Raw genomic sequence first — 25,848 nt, forward strand, 5'->3', positions numbered from 1 at the left:
AGAAATGAGGAATTAGACATACAGACCAAAACAGTTTTTGCACTATTTCTGCTAAAATTTAAGTCTATTGGTATTACCGACCCATCAGGTTGCGGCAGACAGCCGCCCCTCCCTGAGCCTGGTTCTGCTGGAGGTTTCTTCCTGTTAAAAGTGAGTTTTTCCTTTCCACTGTCACCAAAGTGCTTGCTCATAGGGGGCCATATGATTGCTGGGTTTCTCTCTGTATGTATTATTGTAGGGCCTATCTTACAATATAAAGCACCTTGAGGCAACTGTTGTGACTATGACTGTGTTGTGTTGTGATTTGGCGCTGTATAACTATATTGAATTGAACTGAACTGAATTATTACCTTCCTTAGCAGCCAGCCTAAAGGAACTGCAGTATTTGGCACTTCCTCTAACAGTTTCCTGCTTTGTATACACAATTTACCTCTTCCTCACTTACATAGAGCATGTCCATTTTTTTGCACTATATTAGCATGGCAATGTCTCAAAATTCCACAGCATCCATCTATTGCTATCTTTCCACTGCATCTGACGGGCCTAATATAAACTTCTTAATTAACAACAGAGGCAGTGAACATACAGATCTGCTGAAATAATGATGCCTGTTGAAATAATATGTCTGGTGTACTTGCGGGGCAAAATATAGCAAACAGTTTGTTTGTTTTATTATCCCCCCCCCTCCAGATGTGTTTTGTTCTTCAAATGCAGGTATCAATGTTTAGCCGCAGTATTGCCAACCACATATGCATTAGTGTCAAAGAATAACAAGATGGTCACATGACCTGAATGGAAAATAAAGGTGGTTTTCACTAGCATCTGGGTCCCAGAGAGTGTTTGCTTCATCCTTCCGCTGTTTTAAACAAGTTGGGCTATTTTAAGGTTTTGGTTTGCTTTTTATAGATGAACAGACAGCAGAGTGTGAAAGAAATGTTCTTTCTAAACAACGTCAGAGACCACAACTGTGCTTGAAGTGGGACATAGGGCCGGAAGAGTCTTTTCATACGAGCGAGCAAAAAAAAGAAGAAGTAAAAAAAGTGTCGACAGCAATGTGTGTCTATGCGTGTGTGTGGGTGTTCTCCTCCGCAGCCCACCCCGAGTACATGGCCGCAGTGTTGGTTGTTTCACTCACTGTTGACACACACACACTGAAACCCTCAAAAGCAAACAGCTTCACTAGGGTTTCCTCATGAAACTATTGCAGTCATCATCACTGTGCACAGTCTGTGATAATTAGAACAATTTTAACATTGTGGTCAAAAAAATAAAACCAAAGTTTTTACCAGGTAGATCACAACTATGGAACTCAAGCTCTGTGTTCTGCTTCACCTGCTATCTCCCAACAGAGTCTCTGTTTTTCATATGATCAGCTGTACTTTTTTAATGCGTATGCTGTATCTGAAAATAGAACTCAAAACCCTTGTCGTGGTCGCTTTGGCTGTAACACTTGTAAGTTAATTAAACTTCTTTGACAAGACATGGGCCCCGCTTGTGTGGTCCACGCTGTACTTGTGGTTTATTTGGCAGCAAAGGAAAGAACACAACAAGCCATCTTTTAATTAGAGCTGCGTGCACGCTCAGAGAACTGACTTTGAGATGCGCCGTGGATGTTGAAAAGCCTTTGCATCTCCTTTTCTCTCTGTCTCTTTCTATATGAAACGGATGAGCAGCTATATATGGCCACAGTTTGTCTTGTCCCACACTTGTCCGGTTACCCACAATGCACTTGTTCATCATATTATCAGGCATCTCCAAATAGGGCTGTGCTCTATTTGTTCTCAGAGCCTCATCCAAAATCCTGATCACTTATCTCCCGAGGCCATAAATGCATCTGCTGATAATCTAAATGTCACATCTTATTAACAGCTCTGGTCTTTAAACACATTGCTTGCCTGCTATCCCAGAAGCATTAGACCCATTAGGCTCTGATCAATGAAAACAAGATACCACTGTTTTGATCTAATGGATTTCGCTGGTTATCACAAGGGGAATGCGTGCCTTGTAAAAGCACGGTTACTGGTTAGAATTCCAAAACCGACTCGAGCAAATGAGCTGCAGCATTTGCTAAGTCTGCCTTCAGCAACTACTGTTTAAAGAGGCAGAAGAGTTCTCCGGTGTCTTGAAAAGCTCTTAACTGCGTCGGTGCCGCTTCTCAGCAGACCAACAAGCAAAGGACTTACTATGGCACCATATTTGGAAAGCTGCGGCTTGAAAGAGCAAACCGGCGCAATAAAATAATGCTATTCTCGTGGGATGCTTGAAAGCGATACTGAAGATGATATTTCACCTGTGCCTACTGTGAAGAGCAAATAGCTCGCAATGTAATTTCGAGGCTGAACTTTTTAACTCTTAACAATACATTCTTCAAATTCCAACGTGAAAGCCATCTATAAACACTGAGGCTTGTGATAAACACACACACACACACACACACACACACACACACAGACAGAGGTATTTCTGGGTTTTCAGGTTGCTACATGAATGATATGGCAAAGCAATGGCTGGCTGTGTGTGTGTGTGTGTGCGTGGATGTTTTTTTGTCAATTCATAAGTGTGCTGGAAGAGAATGTGTGGGGCCGGGTGTGAAAGTCAGGTCGCTGGGAGATTGACTCCTCTACATCAACAGTGCTCGGAGGCTCTGTCACTCAGTAGGTGCACCTCATGGCTGGGGAACGTGCTGTCACTGCAGAATAAACACACTTCACACCTCCTGCACTCGCTCAGAGGCTTCAGCCAAGTGCTGCCACTTACAACGTCAAAAACATTCACAAAAAAAAGGGGGGCTACAAATTTCACGTAGCACTTTAACGGCTGAGGTAAAATAGGACGAATGGCTGTCAAGATGTGAAAAGGCACACAGTTGCAATAAAGAACGCAAAGCGTGCAGCTTGTGCAAAGCATAGGAGTGTTGCAGTGTCACTGGTAATAAAAAGGGTGGGTGGATGATTATTACCATTTGGAGGAAGGTAGGTAAAGCGCTGGGACTGGCTCCTCTTCCTCTTGCCGTTGCAGACGTAGAAGTTAACCTGCACCGAGCTGGATATTCTCTGGTTTCTATATGGCGGGATCTCCACAACAAGAGCGTTCTAAAACAGAAATATGATATGATAATAAAAACTCAGGTGTGAGACGTCATTTTGATTTTCACACTTCCTCTTAAATAACCAACTTCTTTTTAGTACTTTGTGCTTTGTAGTTTAAACTTTTTATTTCTTGCTTTGTCTCAAATTTAGGCTGAGGCGTTTTTGCATCTTTGGAAAGCTTGGGATCACCATGATATTTTCAAAGGAAGTTCTGCAAATTCAAAAGACTGGAAAGACTACACAGCATGGGTTTATAATGACTGTACACCTGTGGGAATTAAGAGGTTAATCAACAGCTATGTTTGTTTTGCAGTTGGCCAGTATTCAGGATACTGTTTCCAAGAGGCTGGACTGGGAGCAGGTCTAAATGAGCACGTCTGGACTGTGTAGATGCAGCACGAGAGCTCAAGAGGTTGGTCCAGTGCCTGTGTTTGTCTCTGAGGAAAACCCAGGAGCTTTAGCATCGTCCCTGTACTGCACGAGAGGAGGGAGGCAGCCAGCTTATTTGTTTGTACAGCCGTGCCTTTGCTGGCTTGCCTGCTCGCCTCCTCTGCATCGATACACCACAGCAAGTCTGTATGGATATGAACTTGCAAATATATTGAGAACATTGCAAAAAAAAATGATCCCGGGGCAGCTGTGACTCTCCTCTAGATCTAAACAGGCTCAGAGTGAGGCATTTTTCGACAGAGAGCAGGTTTCTGTTGGTCATTGCCACACTTGAAGGAAGGTGGGAGGGACGGGTTGGTGGGGGGAAGTCGGAGGTGAGCTCAGCACCAGTCTACCCTCCAGATAATGACAAAGAAAAACATGCAGGTGGCAGACTTTAGGGTGTTAAGTGCGTGCGCGCCGCTTTCCCTCGCTTCCCAACCCCGTGAAAGTTAGCACACTCTCGATGGCAATAAAAACACAGTCGAGCAGGCAGTCAGACTGGAGCACTTTAGAGTAGTCTAGTCGCAGCTGGCATAAGAAGAGGGCCTGTTCTCGCTCGCTGTCTCTAAGTAATTGTTTATTAGATTTACAAACACACTGTAAGATTTGTGTTTTATCAATGCTGACTGCTAATTTTCCAGCATCCGGGACTCTAGCCATCACGCATCAGCCGGCCCTGCGGAGCAATTAGACACCACACTCCATATTTGTCCTACTGATGCAACCGAGTCATTTACCCAAGCGAAACAGCAGCGGCAAGCCAACGACAAACATCCCGACTTGCAGACTTTAGTTGGGGATAGTTAACTATGTGCGAGTGTAAATCACCTCAGTTAGTTTACAGTGGGTTGACACAGTTGATGAAAAGAATCGTCATTTCAAAACATACTGTCATCCTGCACAAGCAAACAGGTTCTGTTCTTGACTCTGTCCACAGTAAAAAGCAGGCCTAATGAACCTTGATGAAATCTTAATTAAGTCCAGAGCTCAGGCAGCTCCCTGTGACACATAGAAAAACATTTGCCTCATTCCCTCTGTCGACGATTCCCTTTTCGCTTGCTTCTACATTAACAGTCCGACTGAGCGTCAGTTAAACGAGTACACTGGTTTATTTTCTCATTACCACCCTCATGAAAGGCAGCAGGTAGGGTGCGATTTGCACTTGGCTGCACAGTCTCAACGTAGATGAAGTGTTTGAGCCCAATTCAGCAAACCTCAGTGTGAACTAAACGTCTGGCTATGCTAGGAGGAGTGTGTGTGTGTGTGTGTGTGTGTGTGTGTGTGTGTGTGTGTGTGTGCGTGTGTGTGCGTGTGTGTGCGTGTAACCCATACATGTGTATCTTCATGGATTAGATGCAAAAACAACATGACAGCCTGCGTCTAATTACTTCCAAGAGGATAAGGAGATTTTGTGAAAATTCCATTCAGGATTGCATCGGCTAAACATCATTGTCTATGTTGCAATTTGTAATAACTTAGCAAAGGTTACATCATTACAGGGGACAGATGAGGAAAAGACAGAGAGAGGAAAAGGAGAAAAAGTCTCACGGGAAGGTGGGACTGGAGACGGCACGAGCATTTCAAATAAATCATGCTGGTAAGGTGCACTCACTGATTTGATGGAGTCCTTGTCAACTTTGGCTTCCGTCTCCCAAAGATGATGCCCATCTGTTTTGCAAAAAGACAAATGCATTATTTAGCGGAGGCCCTTACAAACTGCATCAACATATAGATGAGATGGACCTCATTTGGAGTGTGGCTACAGACTTTTGGATTTGGGGAAAAAAAACATCACGGTTTCGACAGAAATTGAATAAAGAAATTCTGTTCTCTCAAGTTCTTGTTGATATGTGCTGTTTTGGATCTTTTTATTTCATCAGTTTCATTTTCACACTGCCAAAGTCATCTCATTCAAACGTTTTTGTCACTATTCTTTCCTATAATAGACCTGCTCCTGTTCTCTCTAGTGTTTTTTCACTCCCCCTTTCAGGCTGTCTGTCACGCACCCTCCTCTTTGACATCTCTAAAATTAGAAACATCCTGTGTCACAGTGATGCTGAAAAGCTAGTTTATGCATGCATCACTTCTAGGCTGGACTATTCTAATTCATTATTATCAGGCTGTCCTAAAAGCTCCCAGAATAGCCTTCAGTTGATCCAGAACTCTGACTGGGACTAAAAAAGAGTTCTGGATCACATATTTCTCCCATGTTGGCTCCCCGTTAAGCCCAGAATTGAATTTAAAATTCAATGACATGCAAGGTCTTGAATAATAAGGGAACATAAACAGAGCACTTGATTGTTGTGTTGGGGTTTCTTTCTAATACTGTAGAGTCTTTACGGTATAATAAAAAGCATCGTGAGACAATTGAAACTCGACCTGATCCAGGTTGTTCAGGACATCAACTCCAAAATCTCCATCGATCACCTGCTTATTCTACTCTAGCTACACCAGTTTCAATGCACTTTGACTCTATTAAGTTGCTTCTAGTCGAATTTTTCAGATTTTATTATTTAATTATGAACTAAATATTTCCCTCTTCTTTCAGATGAGCTCCTTAGTGAATTGACAATTTATTAACTTTCATTTCTTAAAAACAATTTCAACAATTTTTGCAGCTCCAATGTAAGAATGTGTTGCTTATCTAAGTCTGAAGTGAAGACTTTAAGGTTTTGGACCAAAGCACAAAAAAAAGGGGAAGCCGCTTTGGTATAGCCACGAGCCGGGTTGTGTTTGTTCTCTAACGTTCGACAAGGAATGCATCCTCTCTTTTCTTCATCTGTCTCTGTAAAGTTCTGCACTATTTCTGTCCCTTGATTAGATTTTTTTTCTTTTTCTATTTTGCTCCCCCTACTTCTTTTCCTCTCTTCCCCGCCCTTCTTCTCTTCTTGTTGTGGTGAGGTTTCCCCTCGCTGCCTCGCAATAAAAGGCCTGTGTGCCGCTGCAGCTGTTGGGAGCCTGCAGAAGCTCAGTTCACATTCTTTGCGTCCTCTTTGTGATTTCACGCCGCACCTTTGTGAACAGACGCTCTGGGCTCTGTTACGGCAATCAACACCAACCACACTGCAATTTTTCGCCTTCTTTTTTCAGCAGAAACCATGAGTCATTACTGCTGTCATGAATGACAGTGACACAGAACAGCTTTTGTTTCAGTGGCACACCAGGTGACTCAACTGTATGGATGGGTAGTGTGGCAGTGCTACTATATGTTAACAGGCGCAAGTAGGAGTTTGCAGATTAAACAGAGAACTAGAGTTGCAGCGTCAGGCGCAGGAAGCTATCAGATAAGATAATCAGAGACAGTTTCCACATAAACGACAGCAAAAGCCCAGCAGCTCTGGAAGATGTAAAACCCTTGTTTTTTCCCCCAAAGCATTATGTTTTTCACATCATGCACAGAGCGAGAGAATAAAGGATTCCAGTCACGGCTGGCTTATTATTGGTGAGATGTGGTAGTGGGGGCGGGTGGTCAGCTTTATTATTCAGAGAGTGAACATCAGTAGATATATCTTTCCAAAATGGCCATATTAAAACATGGGGGGAAGAGAAAAACAGACGGTGGAGAGATCAGATAAGGGTTTTTTTGTATTTGAAATGGGTGGAAATAAAAGTTGCATATGGAGAAATGTACCTCACTGCAATGGAGATGAAGTGCATGACTTGGGGAATAGCAGTAGCCAGGGGGCACAGTGTGTGATCCTGTGCATGTGGCAGATGATTGAGGTACATGAAAGAATGAGGCAAAGGTAATGCAGTGTAGTTGTTCAGAGTATGGAAGGGCGATTAGAGCAAGCACAGGCTCAGGGAAGGTCAGAGAAAAGGGGAGAGACAGAGGCAGACAGAGATGAGCGTTCCTCATGTTACGTCTAGGGGAACCAAGAGGGAATCTCACCCGCCTCCGCTCTGGGAGACACTCCAAGAGGGAAACCTTAGACTCCGACGTCAACCCCAGCCTCCACTAGTAAACATGTTTTTCAAACTTTTCTCTCTGCCTCCCTCTTGATCTTTTTTTTGTCTCACCTTTGGTAGCTCTAAATCAGTTTGTTCTGTCAAACTTTTTTCAAATCACACTGCATCGTATGAAGCAAAGCTAAGAGTTTGATGGAATTGGGATGGGGCCACTTGTGGCATGCTGTTTGGGTGATAACCACAGGACTTTCCATTCTCTCCATCTTCCCTGCAACATCTGCAAAACGCTTCTGTTCCTGACAACACCTCCTCTTTCAAGCAAAGTCCACCCACGCGTAATGCACGCACACCGATGCACACATATGCACACATGCAACCACAGCATCCTTTACCTTTGTTCTGGCCTTCAACTTGAATTATAACAGGGGAAGCACAAAAACAAGAAGTGGCATATAAGAGCTGTGTCTGGAGAGCTCTAGGTACGGCATAATCTTGCCTTGGTCAAACAAAGAAGTGAATGAACACATGCATGCACATGGACAAATGGAAGCACGCTTATTTTTAGACTTTGTGCTCAAATGTTAACCAGGCAGCTTTTCTATATATGACTCACTCTTGCAAATCTGGTCCACAAAGACTAGCACTGCACAACCAGGACAACATGTTCATTCATCAGGCAGCTAGACAGCACGTAGGGCGAGGCCTCTTCGAGTCATTTCTTCTTCAGTTCCTGACAACAAACAATATCGTGTACCTGCCTGGTGACAACCTGGCAACAGAGCTGCTGTTGTAAAAAACCTCATAAAGTCCAAACCTTTCATTTGTGTTATTTCTAGTTTTATATACTATAGTCCTTCTTTTGTTACTACCTACCCAAGTTAAGAACCCTAGATAGCTGAGTAACAGTGTATCTGACCTCCCAATGAACTCACAGGTTTTAGCATTTGAGCGTTTTCTTTTTTCCTTTTTTAAATTTTCCTTTTTTTTTTTACAGTGACAGCCAAAGGTGATTTTTTTTTCCTTCCAAAAAGCATTGTGTAGTGCAAAACAGCTTCCACTGACCAAATTCACTTCAGGATTTTTGAGAATGGAAACTATGAATCACGCGCTTAAATGCGGAGGTTGTCTTGTGAAACAACCCAGACATATTCTGCAGCTACGTCTCTTTTCCAGAGAAGATTATTTTAGAGTATTTATATCTCTTTCCTGTTTACCTATGTCAAGTTTATTTTCCATTTTATTGTGTCTCCATTGCCACCTTGAATGAAAATGCTTCAGTAATTTTATGTACATTTTTCACGGCATTCGCCTTGTTGCCCAATGAGGCGCAAAGCCAAAAAAGCCCAAAAGGGATTCCACCATGACTGATCCCAGCTGCGTTTCCCGTCTGGAGCGACTGGATTCTGCCAATCTAAGACCTGGTGAAATTGGAGAAATGTGGGTCTGCTTCAGATCGAGGGGCTTCCGTATAAATTACGACTTGACAGTAGATTTATGATGGGTTTATAGCCAGGAAGTGAGTTATTCTCGGTGTATAACAGGGAAAGCGTGAGCCGACGTGACCTGGGGTTGTAGCCTGAGGAGGATGGCGGTCAGCGGAGTGAAATTTTATGCTTCTTTTTAAGAGTCCAGCTGTGTGGCGCTGAGTTTGAAAATGATCTGAAGACTCAGAATGACGGTGGGAGGATCATCTGCACTTGTACATTTGGATAGTATTTGTAGAGTGGATAGCATTAGAAAGACATCAAAGCTTGCTGCTCTTAATGGTGTGTTGCATGTTATTTCACAGCCTAGCGAGAGTCACAGCGAGAACCGCACTTAGAAACTGAGCGAATGGTGAAAAAGAATGCAGGTAGATGATCATTTGATATATCAGAGCAGGGTCGCTCCAACAGCTTGCAGCCAAATCGGTCATAAAGACCCATGTAGTGAGCCACATTTCATTAAGGTATATCACTATTCTAATCAACTGGAGGGATATTAAGATGTTTCCCTAACAAAAATGGCCATCTTTCCACAGTTCGAGAGACTCTTCTGGCAATTACATGTTCAAACATGTCTAAAGAGAAGTGTAGAGGCCACAGGACAATGTAAACATTTTTCTGCTATCACACAACTGGGTCCTTTGATGTATAGATGTTCTCAAAGCCACTGCACAAATATAGCTTTAAACTGCGGATAAGAAACTTCCATTTCACACATTCCTCATGATGCTCTTCTAGCAAGGTGCTTGAGAGCTTAAACCAGCGGTCCCCAACCCCCGGACCGGTACCGGTACCGGTCGGTGAGTCGTTTGGTACCGGGCCGCGAAAGTTGAGGCTCAGGTGTGAAATGTATGGTTTTCAGGGTTTTTATCGGTTTTCAGCGTTATTTTGTTATCGTTTTTATCGTTAACTCGGTTTTCCTGGGTCTTTTCATGTGTGTTATGAATAAATCTTCTTTTTTTCGGTACCGGTACTAGTTTTATTTTGTTGCATTTATCTGTGACACCTTAAAGGCCGGTCCGTGAAAATATTGTCAGGCATAAACCGGTCCGTGGCGCAAAAAAGGTTGGAGACCGCTGGCTTAAACCATTCTAGCAGTGATAAATAATTACTGATTTTGAAATTGAGGGCAGTATACCATCCTAATGAGACAGTAAGATCCCAAATCTCATGCCTGAAGCAGGGGTGGAGGTTGGTCTTATCGTGCCAAAGTGCCAGAACTATGAGCCAGTATGAGCCATGAAGGTTATTCTAGCCTGAAGCCAAAGGACAGTCTAGACATACTGCTACAAGTACAATACATCGACCAGTTTGTCTGGTGTTTAAACTTGCCCAGGGTGGAAGAGTTCAGCCAAGTATAAACAGTGCATGAATGAACTCTTAGCAGTTCAGGTCATAGCCTTCTTCAAACTATGAAGGTATGAATATCCAAACATTTCAGTCCGATGCTGAGGAGCTTTTACACATGAGGAATATTAGCTCGAGCTTACTGTAGTAGATCATGTTGTTCTAAAGTTACAGATTATGCTAGAGCTAAGGAAGCCTCTCTCCAGCCTGAGGCAGAGGTAGAGAGGACCAGACTTCTCCCTGCTGCAGACCAAGCTGCATGGTGCTGCTGAGCTCCAGGCAACGCTCCAGTCCTACCAGATGTAAAAACTATCCGGCTCACCAGGGAATTCCCTTACCTCCCCTCTGAGTCAGAGTGTAGGCTTTCCCCAGCTTGCTCTCTCTCCCTCTCTCTCTCTGTTTGTCTGTCTGTGCCTCTATTTTCCCTGCCTTTAGCACTCATTCCATCCATGGAAAGCAGGGCAAGCCAGAACACACATTGCAATAGGTGCGCCAGGTATGTCTTCCTAATCCAATGCCAAAAGAGCGGTTTGGGTATACCAAAAACACAGACACAAAACGCAATACTAATAACAGAAAACTGAAGCAAAGTCAACAATGCAAAAAAGATGGAAAGTTTCACAAATGCCCATATTGTGGTTCTGGGAAAGGCACTACTCTGTGCTGAGCAGAGAGCAAAAATGACAGATTGTTATTATTATTACTATCAACAAAATTACTCTTGAAAGGAGTTTTTAAACTGCAACAGAAGACGAGCACCTATGTTCCTACAGTCTGAATATCTTGCACTATCTGATGGAGCAAAACCATACATACAAACCTTTCGCTGGGGGCGTGTGGAAAGTGATCTGTGGTCTTCGAGTCCACTTTGGACCATAACATCTGATCATTTCTATGCGCCAATATCTCAAGAGTTCTACGGAAGCCCCGCCCATTTCTGCACCTCCTATTCCTCTCCCCCCTCTCTACTGTCTAAGGGGTCTTGTCTTTTCCGATTCACCTCTTCTACAGGGAATCCTTTGTGGATGACTCACTGCAAACACTTCCTACCGAACAACGCAAACAGGCCCGCAGGCTAGCAGCCGCAGCGGGTACACAACAACAAACACACACACACATACTGTACACACGTGAATGCACCGGTTTGCATCAGTTATCCTGTGGGTGATGAAGTGGAGCAGTGGGGATGGACATGGCATCTAAAAAGTAGAAGTAATTATTTTTCAAGGTGCATTAAGGTTTCCCGCAGTGGCAACAGCTATGAGCTCTGCTCATTTGATACTGCGGATGTCTCACGGGGGGACAGACAGACAATCAAAACAACAGAGAAGGAGAGGAAGGTTAAAGTCGACAAACAGAGCGGCGCTATGTTTTAAGAGTACATGTGGGTCTGATTTATTTATTTATGCTGTTGTACGAAACAATCATTTGCTCTTAGATGTATTACTGTGTATTCACGGCATAATATTTTGCTCCTTGTACAGAAGATAATGCCAGTGGCCACATGTGCCAATGATTTTCTAAAGACTACTGGATGTCTGTGTGTCACTGGTGTCCTCATTTAACCACAAACTGCAAACAGCAAATCTCTCAAATGTTGATGGCATCCCCTAACAGAGCTCTGTAATTAATTGATATCTGTCTTTGTTGCGTTGGTGTTTTAGACAATTCAAAAACATCTGCGTGTATGCCAAAAACAGCTACAGCCTGCACAAAACCCCCCCACAACAAATGGAAACAGTTAGAGAAGTAGATGTATTTATGATTTATAGCTCATTTGTGCTAATAGGCTTTTGTGCTTTGTGTGATCTGCCCCCTCACTCCACTTGGAGGATTTTGACTGTATACAGTTATTCACACAAGTTGGATTGGTACTCCTAAAGCAGCCTGTTGCTCCTTAGGATTTGTGGAATTTTCTTGAAGGTGTTTATTGGAGTCAATTTTGGAGAGTGAGCAGCCGTCCTGACCTCTGATGGCAGCAACAGTAATGGCTGTCACCACTGAGGCAAAATCAGTGATTGGTGTTGTGCCACACAAAGGCCTTGGCTGTACGTACGCATGACTGTGTAATTATTGCGGCGCGATGCTCTGTATTTCATGGATGCATTTAGTCATGAACTTTTCCAGAGGAAAATAAAACCAAAGTTATAGAATAATTCTGTAATACAATTATATTTTTATTGGTTTCTTTTTTCCTCATCCCAGTTTGGCCCTTCTAAATCAACAATCGGAGAAATCCTGAAGTCTAAAACTTCACGAAACAGCAGGATTCTCTGATTAAAATGCCAAAGGACAATCTTTTGCAGTATATTTAAGACAAGTATTTTTCCGTGCTCATAGTTGCTCGTCCATAGTTGCCATTAGTGAGTGATGTGCGTGTTCCTGCTTGCGCACGTGTGTTTAGGGTGTGTAGGTCTTTCTGTAATGGGCTTTTTGACTTAGGAGACCCTGGAAATGGTGGGTCATTAAAGTTCACATAAAAGCAGACTAAGTAGTAGACAGACAACCTCCCTTTCGATCTCCCTCTCTCTCTCTCTCCCTTCTGGACACCACAGAGACGGAAAACAAACCACCGAGATGTCAATGGCAGCCACGAGCCCGGAGATCCCGCTAGCGTAGAGCTCCGCAGCTCCTAATGTCTTTAGCGGGTATCGGGGATAGAGGTGAGAAAAAATGAGGGATGAGGGAGAACAGAGGAAAAGAAGGAAACGGAATATCAAGGTAAAGAGAGTGGGGAAAGAACGGAAATACTACCAAGAAGGCAAAAGGTGTGCATGTATGGGCTTTCCTCTTCAAGGGATCCCCCACACCCCTCCATGACTAAATAAAACCAGGAGAAGGGATACCCCAAATTACCAAGTTCATCCACCTCTCCTTAACCCATTGCTGCTTCCTCCTTAAGCCCTTAGGTCCTTAAGAGTAGACCATTCAAACAAGCTAGGGGCAAGTAGGGAGAGATCCATGCAGTGAAGAGTAACAAAATCTTTCTTCCTTCCAATTTTGAGACTGAATTTTATTTTTATAACCTTTTTGAGGAAAATAAGTAAATAAAGGATTCACTTTTTATTTCTGCGTTCACTGACCACTTGCTAACTTTTACGGCAGAAGTGTGAAGTGTTTTGGAAAGTGTGGATTAACTGTGATAATCTTCAGCAATTTTGAAATTCATGGTTAATGAACTGGAAGACACAATTATCTCATTCTCACAACTTTGTTTATGTTGCTCCCTTGTCTTAGTTTGTGTGTTGCTCAGCAGCAGCAGCAGCAGCAGCCACGTCGTGCTTCAGCTGACTTCAGAGCTACTACTGCGCTTGACCTTTGTTTTGATTTATTGGGTGCAATCAAGGAAATGATCACAATCATTATTCAAACTGAAAACCTGATCACTAGTGTTTCTACTTTCACAACCCACCCACACAGGGGAGAAACATATGGCCAAAAAGTTTAGACCAAAAAAAAAGAAAAAGAAAAAGAAAGAAATGGTTTCCGACAGCCGGCCAGGGTGAGCGTCTGGCAGAACAGGGCGGAAGAAAGAGTGACGGAAAGCAAGCGAGCGAAAGGGTTAACTGTCGAAAGCAGGGGGAGTCAGGGAGGTACGGATAGCGAGGGAAAGAGGGAAAGTGAGAGAAAGAGACGTTGCACATGCCCTGGTTGTGATTCATTCCTTAACTTGTGGCGAGCGCCGCTGAACAGGCAATGGAAACTTCAGCAAATGTAAATACGCTTTGGTTAAAAATATAGTGGCCTAATGCACACCACATGTGGCTCGCTGGCAAGTCTTGCTCTATTTTGACGGGAGGAGAGACTAAGAAAATGCAACTGATGAGAGTGGGGGAGAAAGAAAAGAAAGGGGTATTAAAAAGGGAAATTGAAATGCGGTAAACATGGCCCGGTGACTGCAGCTTACCCTGGGCCTTCTCCACGAATACCACCTTGGACTCGGGCAGGAAGTTGAGTCCGTTTAGAAGTATCATTTTGCCTCCCGTGGCAGGGCAACTGTCCATACTTTGCTTCTCGACCAAGGGAAGCTCTTGAGCCGAACGCTGGGCTGTTGAAAGAGACACACAAACACAGGTTTCAAAATGGTGCGCAAGATTACACTAATACACCGCCTGATCCCCAACTACCCCGGGAAGCACAAGCCCAGCTCACAGCCAGTAAAACAGCAGTTCTTGGTTAGGGAAACAGGCTTATCAACTTTATTATGATGATTTCATGACCCCCTAGCTAAGAGGTTTGCAGCCAACAGCTGCTCTTTAAATGACATTGAAAAAAAGGCGCACAAATGATCAAAACAATATTTTCATGGTTGTTATGGCCAACCACCTGCCTCTGCTTTGCATGAAGTGATGCCAGCAAGTCACCTCTGACCTGTAGAATTCGGTCACCACATTCACAGCCGTATAGATATACAGTATCACCTTGCATCTGTGGATCTTATTTATAAATCTGTGCTTTAAATAACTTTAAACTTCACATTTAAATATGATACACCAACTCAGATTAACCTCCACTTTGGACCATAAACTATAACGCAAGCTCTGTCTCACAATCTGAGTCTAACTGGCTTCCTTGGGCGCAAATAACATCACACCCCTCATACACAAATGAATGACAAAGAGAACAGAGGTTTCTTTCAATGTGCTCACTCAACCGTGCCAAAAAGTGGGGCTGGCAAACGACCTTTGTGAAACCTGCGCTAATGGGGTAGTGTTACCAAAATAACTTGTGCATTCAGTCGTAAAATGTGAATTTAAGATAGATAGCACGTGTGTTTGGCATCGTGCACAATGCATCTATTGCTTTGGCAAAGACCTTTGATCAAATAAAGCTTATTGGGTGCAGATGCACTGAATTTGCTCCAGTAGGCAATAAAATAGTAGCTCACTTTATTGGACTACAACAATAGATGCCACCTGAGTGCAAAGCCAACAGAAAAGACATGCCAGGTTTTGTGTTTATTTCTGTGCGTGTGTTTGTCTGTGTGTGTGTAAGACTTACAGCATTCAATGGGGTTCGAAGTGGCCTGTAGGGACACGGTCCTGCCATTGGGTTGGTTGATGTGCACGCGAAACACAAGCCTCACACGTGTGTTTTTACGTCCGATGTCCGTTTCCCCTTTGCGAAGCTCAATGTCTGAATTACGCAGCTTCAGGATTCCCGCACAATCAATTCTAGAACGGAGAAAAGCACACGCACAATTGAAGACTATATCCCCGAGACAACATTACACAGGCAAAGGTGACGGAAAGGTGAAGTTCACTGTTTACTTTTTCCAAGCCAGAACAATTTCTATTACAACATTTCAAGAAAGCACCAATTTCTTTCTCTTCTGTTCCACACCCTGAGTCACAGAGGGTAGCTTTCAACGGGATGCAAAAGCATGGAAAAGTGCGACCAAGGGTTGAAACAGGAGCCTATCTGATTTACTCTTGGCTGTGAAATCGAAAATAGCTGCTACGCATCGGGACCAGCAGTGAAGTCCCCACTGGTGTTACAGATCATGCACTGGAAGTTTATCGGAGCATGACCGTGTCATTATTAATCCAGCATGTCATCAAAGGAAAAGTTGGACATTAATGAGTTTGCATCACGGTTTTAAATGGCCAGAGTGGTCCAAGTATTCAGAGAAATCTGGACTGAGCGCACCATGGCTTACCAGTATCACACACGTTCTGTAGGAGTACACCGAGCCTGCCTTGTCCGTTCACACCATTCACTTCATGAGTTTTGGGTTTAAAACCGCTGTTAATCATTGCCACATGTGCTAATAGCCCCCTTTTTAAGCTGTCTCTCTTTATTTATTTCATTTCACAATTTGGGAGGTAAAGGTGTAGAGTTTCTTTCCCTTTTCTTGGTGGAAAAAGGGCATTCATTCGCAGGCATGGCCTTTCATAAATTTACATAAAACTAGTGTGGCTGGTAAAAAGTGAGAGAATACAGATGGGATATGGTTTGGCATTTAAATTATTTTACATGGTAGCTTTTTGGGAGCGATTCCTGGAACATGGTAAATGTCAGGTTTTATACCAATCCATTTTTCCCTTGACTTTGGTTTGTACAATTCAAAGAAAAGAAAAATAACAGATACAGTCATGCTGACTACCCGCTCCTTATCAGCACTGAAAAACGAGCAACATAAAGGATTGGTGTTTTGGTGTTCTAACTATCTTGCACTTTAACATAACATATGATGACAATTTGGCACTATCAGAAACTTAGGATGCCGTATGTCTGCTAACCAACCTATGGAAATCTAGATGAAATGATCGACTGACACTGAGGAAAAAGAAGATAACGAACCCAAACATATTAGACAGAGTTAAAATATGTTAAACCAAATCTTTTGGATTTTAAACAAACCCTTGTGGCAGTAGAAACCTTGTTTCTATGAAAAATCCTGCAGTGGTTGCAGATAGCATGGTAGGAAAGAGCGGAGGGACTGCAGGTATTAGTCATAGCCTACAATTCCACAGGGATTATCAACATACAAACTTGATGTTTTGCCCAAATTTACTAGATCCACATCTGCAACTAGGTCAAGATGTAGTGACAGCAAAAAATAAATAAAAAAGCTGTAGCATACGACCTAAATCAGTTTCAAGCTCATCAAACTATTCAGTGAGCCCTTATCTACCAGCGACTGGGATGTTAAACGCACCATTTTCATCAGGAGAAAAACACTGCATTATAGAATTAAAGGCGATCACTCAAATGAACCATTCCCTTTTAGCAGACAAGATGACCAAATGACAGCATATGAAAACCACCACAGATCCACTCAGCATACGAGTCAAGGTTTCACAGCTTTCTACTAATATGCCACCAGTCTGTGGTTTTAAACAAGAGCAAGATGATGGGCATAATAAAGTTACTCTAGTCATAACCGTCATCCTCTTATGAATGCTTTCTCGCTTATTAGGTTATAGTAGTTAGAATCTGCAGAGGTGGTTGGTGTGCTTGAAGATAAAACATCTTAGAAGCGGAAAGGGAAAAAAAACAGATTGAAGCTTTCTGAAAGTTTGACTGCAGTTCTTGAGTGTCTGCATCCCACACAAATGATAGCTGGCGTGTGCACAGCGAGATGGATTCTGCATTATCAAGGCAACTTTTTAACAGCTTGGTGGAGAGAGAAAGTTAAAGACTTTTCTCCATCTTTCACTGTTTAGATAGTCAGGAAGAAATACAAAACGTTAACTCCTCTTCTTGTGCGCTGACGATAAAAAGAGAGAAAAAAAAACTTCCTCTTGAATGTTTGGTTTGGTATAAAATCATAGCCTAGGGGACACATTAAGCAAAACAGGCCAACAGTATGCTTTAATATGCTACAATATGAAGGATATTGAGGTATTGTTGGAAATGATATTGTAATGTAATACAAATATTAAAATCATCTACACTTCGCCAAAGAAGGCCACTGTCCGGTCAGGAAACTCTCATGTCCCATAAATCTTCATGATCCCCAACATTTATACAAACATGAACCTGTGTCATAGAGATGCATCACCTATATGCTTTTCATTTAAAAACACATACGCACTTAAAGTCTAAATGGTGACGAATAAACAGTAAGAGGTAATTGCCTTATGTAACCTGTGCTAAGATACAGTAGCTTTACCAACAACACACAGCTCTGGGCCACAGTCCAATAAATTCACTGCTGCCTAGTCTAAACGGAGCCCCAGGACAGGAGCTACTGCCTGGATACACTGCAGAGCAGAGCCGTTGGCTTACTGAAAGTCTAGAGGGAGGAAGACAGAACCCGAGCCTGACTTTTCAGCCCTAGAAAACAGATGCTCTGCTCCTTTAGATGGAGCAAGTTTACATGTAAAACTACATCAAAAACATCGATTTTTTAATGCTATGAATAAATAGGTGATTAGTTTTTTTTTGTTTCATTCAGTGCTTCTTCTATGCTGAGTTAAGCTGTAAATTTGGTCCACCTGCAGCACAGAATTTTAGACAGTGGTCCCCGTTTTTATGTTAATCAGTACAGATGGTAGAAGTTACCTGCAGTAAACTGTTTAAACTTGCCTTGCTCGTATCATCCAGCAGCTCGGTGACAAAGACTTAATCCTGGTCTCCACTGTAAGTCCGAATCACTAAACCCTCTCTTACTTTATTTTGACTTGACTCTGAAACATGTTTCACACTATTTTGGGTTTGAAACTTTTGATCAGATGTGATGAATCATCATCATGCCACCATGCTAAAGCAAACAACTTTCTATTATTTACCAATGTTAGATTAGGCCTATCTTTTCCCCTTCAGTGTCAAGATTAGTTCTTTATCCATCTTTTTTATTTAACAGCCTCCAGACTTTCTCTAGAAATCCTGTGTTGCCCCAAAACCTCGTGGACTTAGTAGGCAAGTACAGCAAAACTTTGTCCTTGAGTCTGAACATTGAGGTCAGACACTTATGACACTTTTTGTCATTTAAAAAAAGCTATTTGTTTTTTATCTCTTGGCTACACTGTTTATGTGACATATGTGATATGTGACACATGAAATTATGTATGTCCAGTTTAATTTCATAAAAATAAACCATTTTATGAACTTTTTACGGTATAAAATGACTAAAATATAAGATGACCGGCCTAACTTAAACTTTACAGAGCAGATCTACGAGTTTCATTCATTAAAGTGAAAGACTACTGTTGCGCCAGCTGCTTCACGAATGACACTGACATAGCTCTGTTTCAGAAGTTTCTGTTTGGTTATGGTGCAGTAGACGGCCACTGCTGTCCAGCAAATGATGATGTCGATTTTTCAGAAGACTTTCTGACCCATTAGAAAAACACAGGTGTGCATAAAGTGGCTTCCATGATGGTTGGATCCATTTTGTTGTTTTTTTGTTTTGTTTTTTCATTGTGCACGCCAGCCAGCTGGTCAAGGAACAATTGAAAATACAAAACTAACAATACAAAATACATTTCTAATTTTAAATTTGTTTATTTTAGTAGTAATCAGTTGACATTGCTAAATTGGTATCAGAATTGGCAGTTATGGTCTTAATACAAACAGGCCAATAAAGTTATTGTTTGCTTTGGGTACTGCAGGCTACATGAATGTGACTAATTGCCCTCCAAGCCCAAATCATTCTTTTCACCAGACTTGTTAGTTCAGTTGGGATGTTCTAACTCGCCTCATATATTTGTCTCGGTGGAATATGTTGACCAAGCCAAGTGTAACGGGACCGCATTATTCTGGTGGATCACGGCACTCCAAGTGCAAGCCTCAAACTGGCCATATTCACACTGGGCCGAATTAAAGCACCCATGAACTCGGCGCTTGCTTTTTCTTTAACGTTTGTGCATCTCTTGGGGTAAAAGCATGGAACTCAAATTTGAAGGCCTGTTTTGAAGTGAAAGCTCAAGAATATTTATCAATAAGCATTCTCATCCTATAGAGACATAACAAAGAGAAAGGTGCAGAAAGAAAGAGATTGTGCACATTTCTGCTTGTGTTTTGAAGTTAATGGAAGAAAGCGTGGATAGCACTCACATAGCTCTCATGTTATTCTCAGGCAGCAGAGGGATCTCCAGAATTTTGGTGTTGGATTGCATGACTTCATGGCTGGCGGTGGAGACGGTTTTGCCCGTGATGCGGTGGACCTGGTAGAAGGCATGTGGTCGCAGGAGGCGGTCGTCTGCGGTCCCTATGAACAGCTGCAGGGTGAGCGGCTCGCTTTCCATGTAGCCATAAAGCTGGCAAGAGAACAAAGAGACCCAGGTAAGAGGCAACATCAGGTTTTAAGACCTCCATCTCAGGCAACCCCTCATTTAGGAAATCGAGACTGGACGCACATTAGCAACTGTTAAAGGAACCTTTATTGATAGCTTTGACCAGGCAGAAGAGCTGTGAACATGAGCTCTTTTTCATTGTTTGTTTTTTTCTGGTTGGATTGGAGGCTCTCTCTCAGTGGTCTGCTGTTCTTTTCTACATTCCTTTAGGAAGAGAAATCAAAAGATTTTTTATTGTTTCTGGGTGTTTGAGCAGGAAACACAGAGACAAAGACTGATAAAAGTTTCACAGCTGATACTTAAGGAGATGACTGGGAAAATGTTTCCAGTATAACGGAGGGCATCAAATAGATGAAATCAAAACTCAAACTCTTACTTAAACTGTTCAAAATAAATAAATAAACAGTACAAATCAATGGTTTTTCTGTGATGATTATCAACACACAGTTAGCTATTAAACTTATTAAAACTTTACGCCTGAATGCTCATGAAGCAGGGAGTGCAGACGTGCTCCAGCCCCCCCCTTTACCTTTGGGCAGTTATGAACATGCATTATGATTTCCATTAAAGAGCGCAGACTGTGTCCCACTGTGATGAAAGAGACTCCTGTATCAGAACCACCACTTCAAACAACTACCACTTCCTCTAGCAGCCTGCCATTAGCCGCTACTGCTTAGCTAATAAAAAGATCAAATCTTCAAAAAAAGGAAAAATAATCCATGCCTGTGCACACTGTTGAATTTGGGTTCAAATGTACTTCAAATATAAACTGTAACTGCCAATTTAAATTCAATGTCCCAGTATAATTTTCTGTCTGTGTCTAAAGTAACATCATTCGATCATTTAACCAAGTGTGTAATGGCTCAAAAACATCCAAATGCAGGGAATGCTTTAAATTCCAAGATGTGGTGAAGGGCAACTGATACTTTGTGAATGATTTCTGACCAGAATAACCCACTAACCAAGTTATTTCTGGCGTGGCCGAGTCTTAACACCAAAGACCTCCCAGGATATAGTTTCTCTTTGTAATGCAAATTGTTCCTATGGCTTAGAAATCTCTCCAAACCTAAACACTATCAAGAAGCCGCTGAATCCATCTGGTATACATAAAACCCCAAAAAGCCTAACTTCTGATCGGGTGGACCTCCACAGATCCACCCAGGTGGCTACTTGACCGCATGTGACGTTTACTGTGAGGGATCAGTTACTTAAGACCAAGGCTCAACAAGCCATGACCATCTGAAAAATCCCACAAATTGGTCAATTACTCCAGCGCACCGCTTCAGACCAATTTTGTTTGAGCTCCATCCGAGTGAAAACAGTGGTAACGTCAAATGGAATAAAAGACCCCTGTTGTTTATCTAACAGACTGAGTCATACAATGAAATGAAGACCACATGTAACCTATGACATAATCTGATTAATGGGTTTATAATTACCTTTGAGAGGGCAGGCAGGAATTGGGGGGGTGGGGGGGGGGGGGGTGTAAAGAAGAGCAAGACTGGTATAAGACTGGAAAGTTATTCTGAACCTGATTGGGTGTCTGTGGAAATTAGTACCACAGTGTCATCGACACCTAGGGCCTTTGATTTGAGAGCAGATTTGTCTGGATACAGTATCAAAAGTCATTTGGTCTCATAATAACGACAAGGATTAAATGGCCTTGGTCGGCACTTGATGACAGCTCTGCTGGATGCAAGACAAGGCAGAGGATGTGCTCTTTGTGGTCTCTGTTACACAATTTTCATTATTAATTATCTTGAATAGGTATAGAATATGACCAGTCACGGGAATAGATTATATATCCATATGCTTCAATAACCTAAGCACTGGCGGTTATCTGGCTTGGTCTTTGATTCAGATATCGAGGGAGTGCGGAGGGAGTGGTAAGACTAAGGCTGTCATTCATCTCCAGTTCCAACCATCATATTTTTTCTCTTGAGCTCCCCATAGTGTCTCTAGCAGCTGTCTTGACCTGGAGCTAGTCACACATGCTAGTCATCAGTGAGTTAGGCCAAGGTCAGGAGCTTCTTGAAGTCTTGGCATCTCAAGGGACCACTTCATCTATAGAGTGATCTCACCGGCAGACGCTGTTCCCTTGTTATATTTTACTTATGGTGTCACCAGAAGTAATTATCCATAGCCACACATGCTACCAGTTACGGGCGCATTGAATCAGAGGAGGGCCACGGTGGAGCATGAGGTACAAATCTGAAACATCGGAGCGTTAAATTGCATGACGTTGCCTTGTGATTTAATAAAACGCTGGCAGTTGCACTACAAACCCGTGTCATCTGCGGCAATGGACTTCTTTGGATTTCTCTTTGACCTCCAAAACATTACCTCAGCCGCCACGTGGCGAGGGCCACAAAAGAAGCGGGAGGTAGAGGAGGTTCTCGCTCCTCTCATCCTGCTGTAGCGCACGGCAATGGCGGCGGCATCCTCGCTCAAGAGGAGGATGTGATTAATGAGGTCAGGTAGTCCTCGTGGTGACGCTGCTCTTCCCAGCAGCAAACGAAGGCAGCGTGATCCCCCCTGAGCGACCTCACTCAATTCCTTTACCATATGTGCTCCCCTGACCCTCTCGCTACAGTCTCCCCCCATCCCACTCCTTCACCTCTGCTAAACTCCTGCGATGCTCCCTCAACTGCACGCCACACGCACAGTGAAAAATTCACTTCTTCATTTTATTCTCAAAGTGGGAATTAAGACAGGGGGAGTCAAGACTGTGTAGACAGAACTTAAACACCTGCGACCTCAGCTTTGCATTTGTGTCTGACGCTGTCTGTGAGAGAGACACTAATTTTGACCAGATGAGCTTCTTCTTGCTGTAAAATATGGCCCATCGGGCTGAACGCTCACTACATGTTTATTTTGAGATCATTCACTGAAACCAGTCTTACATTGAGGCAGTTGTTCCCGGTGCCAGCTTTTGCCACTGTGTCAGCTTGTTGTATGAACCTATTTCTGAGAGCTGACGCTCAAGTAAAACATCGCGACCATGGCAGCTGAGGCATTAACTGCATAATAGTGTGCAGCTGTATTGTCTAGGTCAGTTGTGATGATAAATAGAGAAGAGGAGGGCACATTCTGGGTGCTCACCGCCATTCAACTCCCATCTGCCTTTGGGTCTTCTCAGCTCCATCAGCAATACAGAAAGCTTTAGTCCTTGGGAGACAGCCCCAGTTTATTTCTTTTCTTTCTTCCCCCCCCATTTTCTTATTTGCTTCACTCAATGAAAGTCACATGTGATCAAATAGCGACAGAGGGTGTTTTTATTCCAATAAATATAATGTATTTTTCACAGTGGATTTTATCCTTCAGCTTCTTTAGTAAAAGTGACATTCTTAATGCTGCTGCAACCATTCAAAGTGGGGATTTGAACATTTAAAGTTTAATAATGACTTGGTGGTAAATTAGATTTGTCTGGCCTGGCTAGAAATTGAGTGTGAATACACTTCACAGGCCCCGCAGTGAAGGCTGCCTTCTATCCCTCTGCGGTGATTTCATCACCGCCTGGAGAAATGTCATGACTCGTAGAAGTCCACGTGGCGCAGAGAATCGGGGGGGAGAGGGAGAAGACAACTGGAAGCAGCAGAGGAGGGGTTGAGGGGGGAGGAGAACTACAACAGCAGATGCAGGCTTTTTCCCATTATCACGCTCTCCTCTCTGTCAAGTGCTGACACACTCACACCAGCCAGCCTTTGCTGTACCCAATTAGACGTACACTCATCCACGCTGTCTCTCCTTCCAGACTTTACTTCATCGCCCCCCTGACCCTCTAATGTCTCCCGTGTCTCATATTGAATGCATAACGCAACATATGCAATCCTTTAATGTGCACTGTTTCCATGGCTTCACATGCTGCAACTTTTATAAGCAACCAAACAGCTATATCCTTTAAAGTTTTTATTTTCTTTACTAATACTTCGAGTATTGAGGGTGTAGCTTTGAGCACAGGCCCATGTCTAGACTACTAAAGGTCCAAATTTTATGTCAAATAACATTGTTTTAAATTTTGATTTTATCAGCCATTCATAAGACCCATCATTAAAGCCTACAGAAAATTTGTGCAGGATGAAGCATAGATCACTGCTATGCCCCTAAGTAGCCAGATTACCCACTCTTATCTTACCTCATAAATCTGCGGTTTGGTTGTCACCTCAAACCAGTGAAAACGATGTACACATAACCTCAACTTTTTCCACTTGTTATTAACTTGTAATTAGTGGCAGCCCAATACCAGTGTAAGGGAAACCCCGCAGATGGAGAACCACAATTTGAGAGTGGCATAAATGCCCCTTTGGGCAGCAAATAATAGCCTTGACTAAGCTCTAACAGCACTACAGGGTACACCAATCCTTTTGAATATCAAACATAAGGCGGCGGTAGATTTAATGAGCAATTAGCAGCTACAGTATGGAGTGCTGTAGATCAGGGTGTTCTTCTTTCGAGACATTACGCAGCCAGCAAGGACCAGATCCCAAGGTGAAACCGCACATGCGAAAAACCCGAGCACGTGTTTGCTTAAGTCTTTCATGTCATCATGGCGGAAATATACTGCAAATTTGATGTGCATTACATAAAGTTGCAGAGGAAGAGAGATGAGTATTAAGTCACGCACACGTTAATAAGGATGATGGCCACATCCTGAAATTACACATGTGTGTTACTGCTTTAAACTTAATGAGAAAGTGCATGTATGTGTGTGGGGGGTGAAAGCCTTACAGGCCAGTGATTATCCTATATGAATTAGCCATAAGCAATTCTGCTCTGTGTGCTGCAGGACAGGTTTAATTCTTCACAGGTGTTGTTTGCTGTTACCAAGGGCCTGGCGGATGTCTGTTTTCCTGTCTGTGGTTGAACTTGAAAGCTGTTGCAACATCTTGATCTGAACTCATGTTAGATCGGTCACTCTATTGTCAATGAAAACTTTACAATTGCAGTTGTCTTTTTTAAATGGTCTGCTCAGTTAAAAGAAGAAACAAACAACCAAATAAATCAGTGTTGCGGTTATATTTTAAGTAAAGGTAGACCAGGTTGTTGGTTTTTCCTGAGCACGGCGTCAGACATTAAACACAGCTGTGGTAAAGCAAGGGGGAGAGTCTGGAAGAGTGTGAGAGGAACTGTTAGAGTACCCTAGATCCCCTTAATGGTGTTGTGGTCTGATGCAGTAAGTAAAGTGGAAAAGCAGCAGCGGGGGTCACAGAGTGGACTGGTGATGAGAGAGGGGGTTAAAAGGCTGGAGATGCAGAGGAGAGGAGGTAGGGTTGGTGTCTGACTTGAGAATAGATGACCTTGATTTGGAATGGAAATTGATGAGACGAGTTGGTGCAAATGGTGAAAGGCTAGGGAGTCATGGTAAGCCAGGGTTTTCATTGGCGTATGACTGGAGCAAAGACCTTCCATTCTCTGTGCAACCACCCATCACATAAACACCTTTGTGTGTCAAGGAAAAACAAGACAGCAGTAAATGTGCACATGAGCGCCTTGGTTTCACTGTATATTAGCCACTCTCTACGGAGTACTTTGTCAGTGTGGAACCTGTGTATCCCTGTATGTTTTTCATCATCTTGCTGTTTTCTCTTTTCTTTTTTTTGGGTGGGGGGTTCATCCAGAACTGCTTTCCAACACACATGTCACGATTGCTCATAGCACGTGTGTCTGATCATCCATGACCTAAAAAAACAATAGAGTTGTAGATGGCTGGGTTTTAACCGAGGTAGGCCTGCTGGTGTGGATTTGGGAGATGGTTGAAGGATGAACGGTTCACAGGGAGTGACAGCCTCGGGCCCACCAGGGAGGCAGAGAGGCACCGGTGCATGGAAAGAGGAGGTGGGTGAT

General features: G+C 42.9%; 1 protein-coding gene across 1 annotated transcript in view; it reads right to left on the reverse strand.

Annotated features, from left to right (window-relative positions):
- LOC146622429 (nuclear factor of activated T-cells, cytoplasmic 1-like) overlaps nucleotides 1-25,848 on the reverse strand; it is a 56,605-nt gene that overhangs the window by 23,179 nt on the left and 7,578 nt on the right. Inside the window, exons 4-8 of the mRNA XM_085366811.1 lie at nucleotides 19,766-19,968; nucleotides 15,263-15,435; nucleotides 14,169-14,309; nucleotides 5,134-5,189; nucleotides 2,960-3,092 (exon numbers count right to left, since the gene is read on the reverse strand). Of these exons, the coding sequence (XP_085222937.1) occupies nucleotides 2,960-3,092; nucleotides 5,134-5,189; nucleotides 14,169-14,309; nucleotides 15,263-15,435; nucleotides 19,766-19,968 (706 nt within the window). The remainder of the gene's footprint in view (nucleotides 1-2,959; nucleotides 3,093-5,133; nucleotides 5,190-14,168; nucleotides 14,310-15,262; nucleotides 15,436-19,765; nucleotides 19,969-25,848) is intronic.

The sequence above is a fragment of the Diplotaxodon limnothrissa genome, linkage group LG11 (assembly GCF_057381915.1).
Source record: "Diplotaxodon limnothrissa isolate DT_005_m linkage group LG11, D_limnothrissa_male_GT1.1, whole genome shotgun sequence".
In the NCBI taxonomy this organism is placed as follows: domain Eukaryota; kingdom Metazoa; phylum Chordata; class Actinopteri; order Cichliformes; family Cichlidae; genus Diplotaxodon; species Diplotaxodon limnothrissa.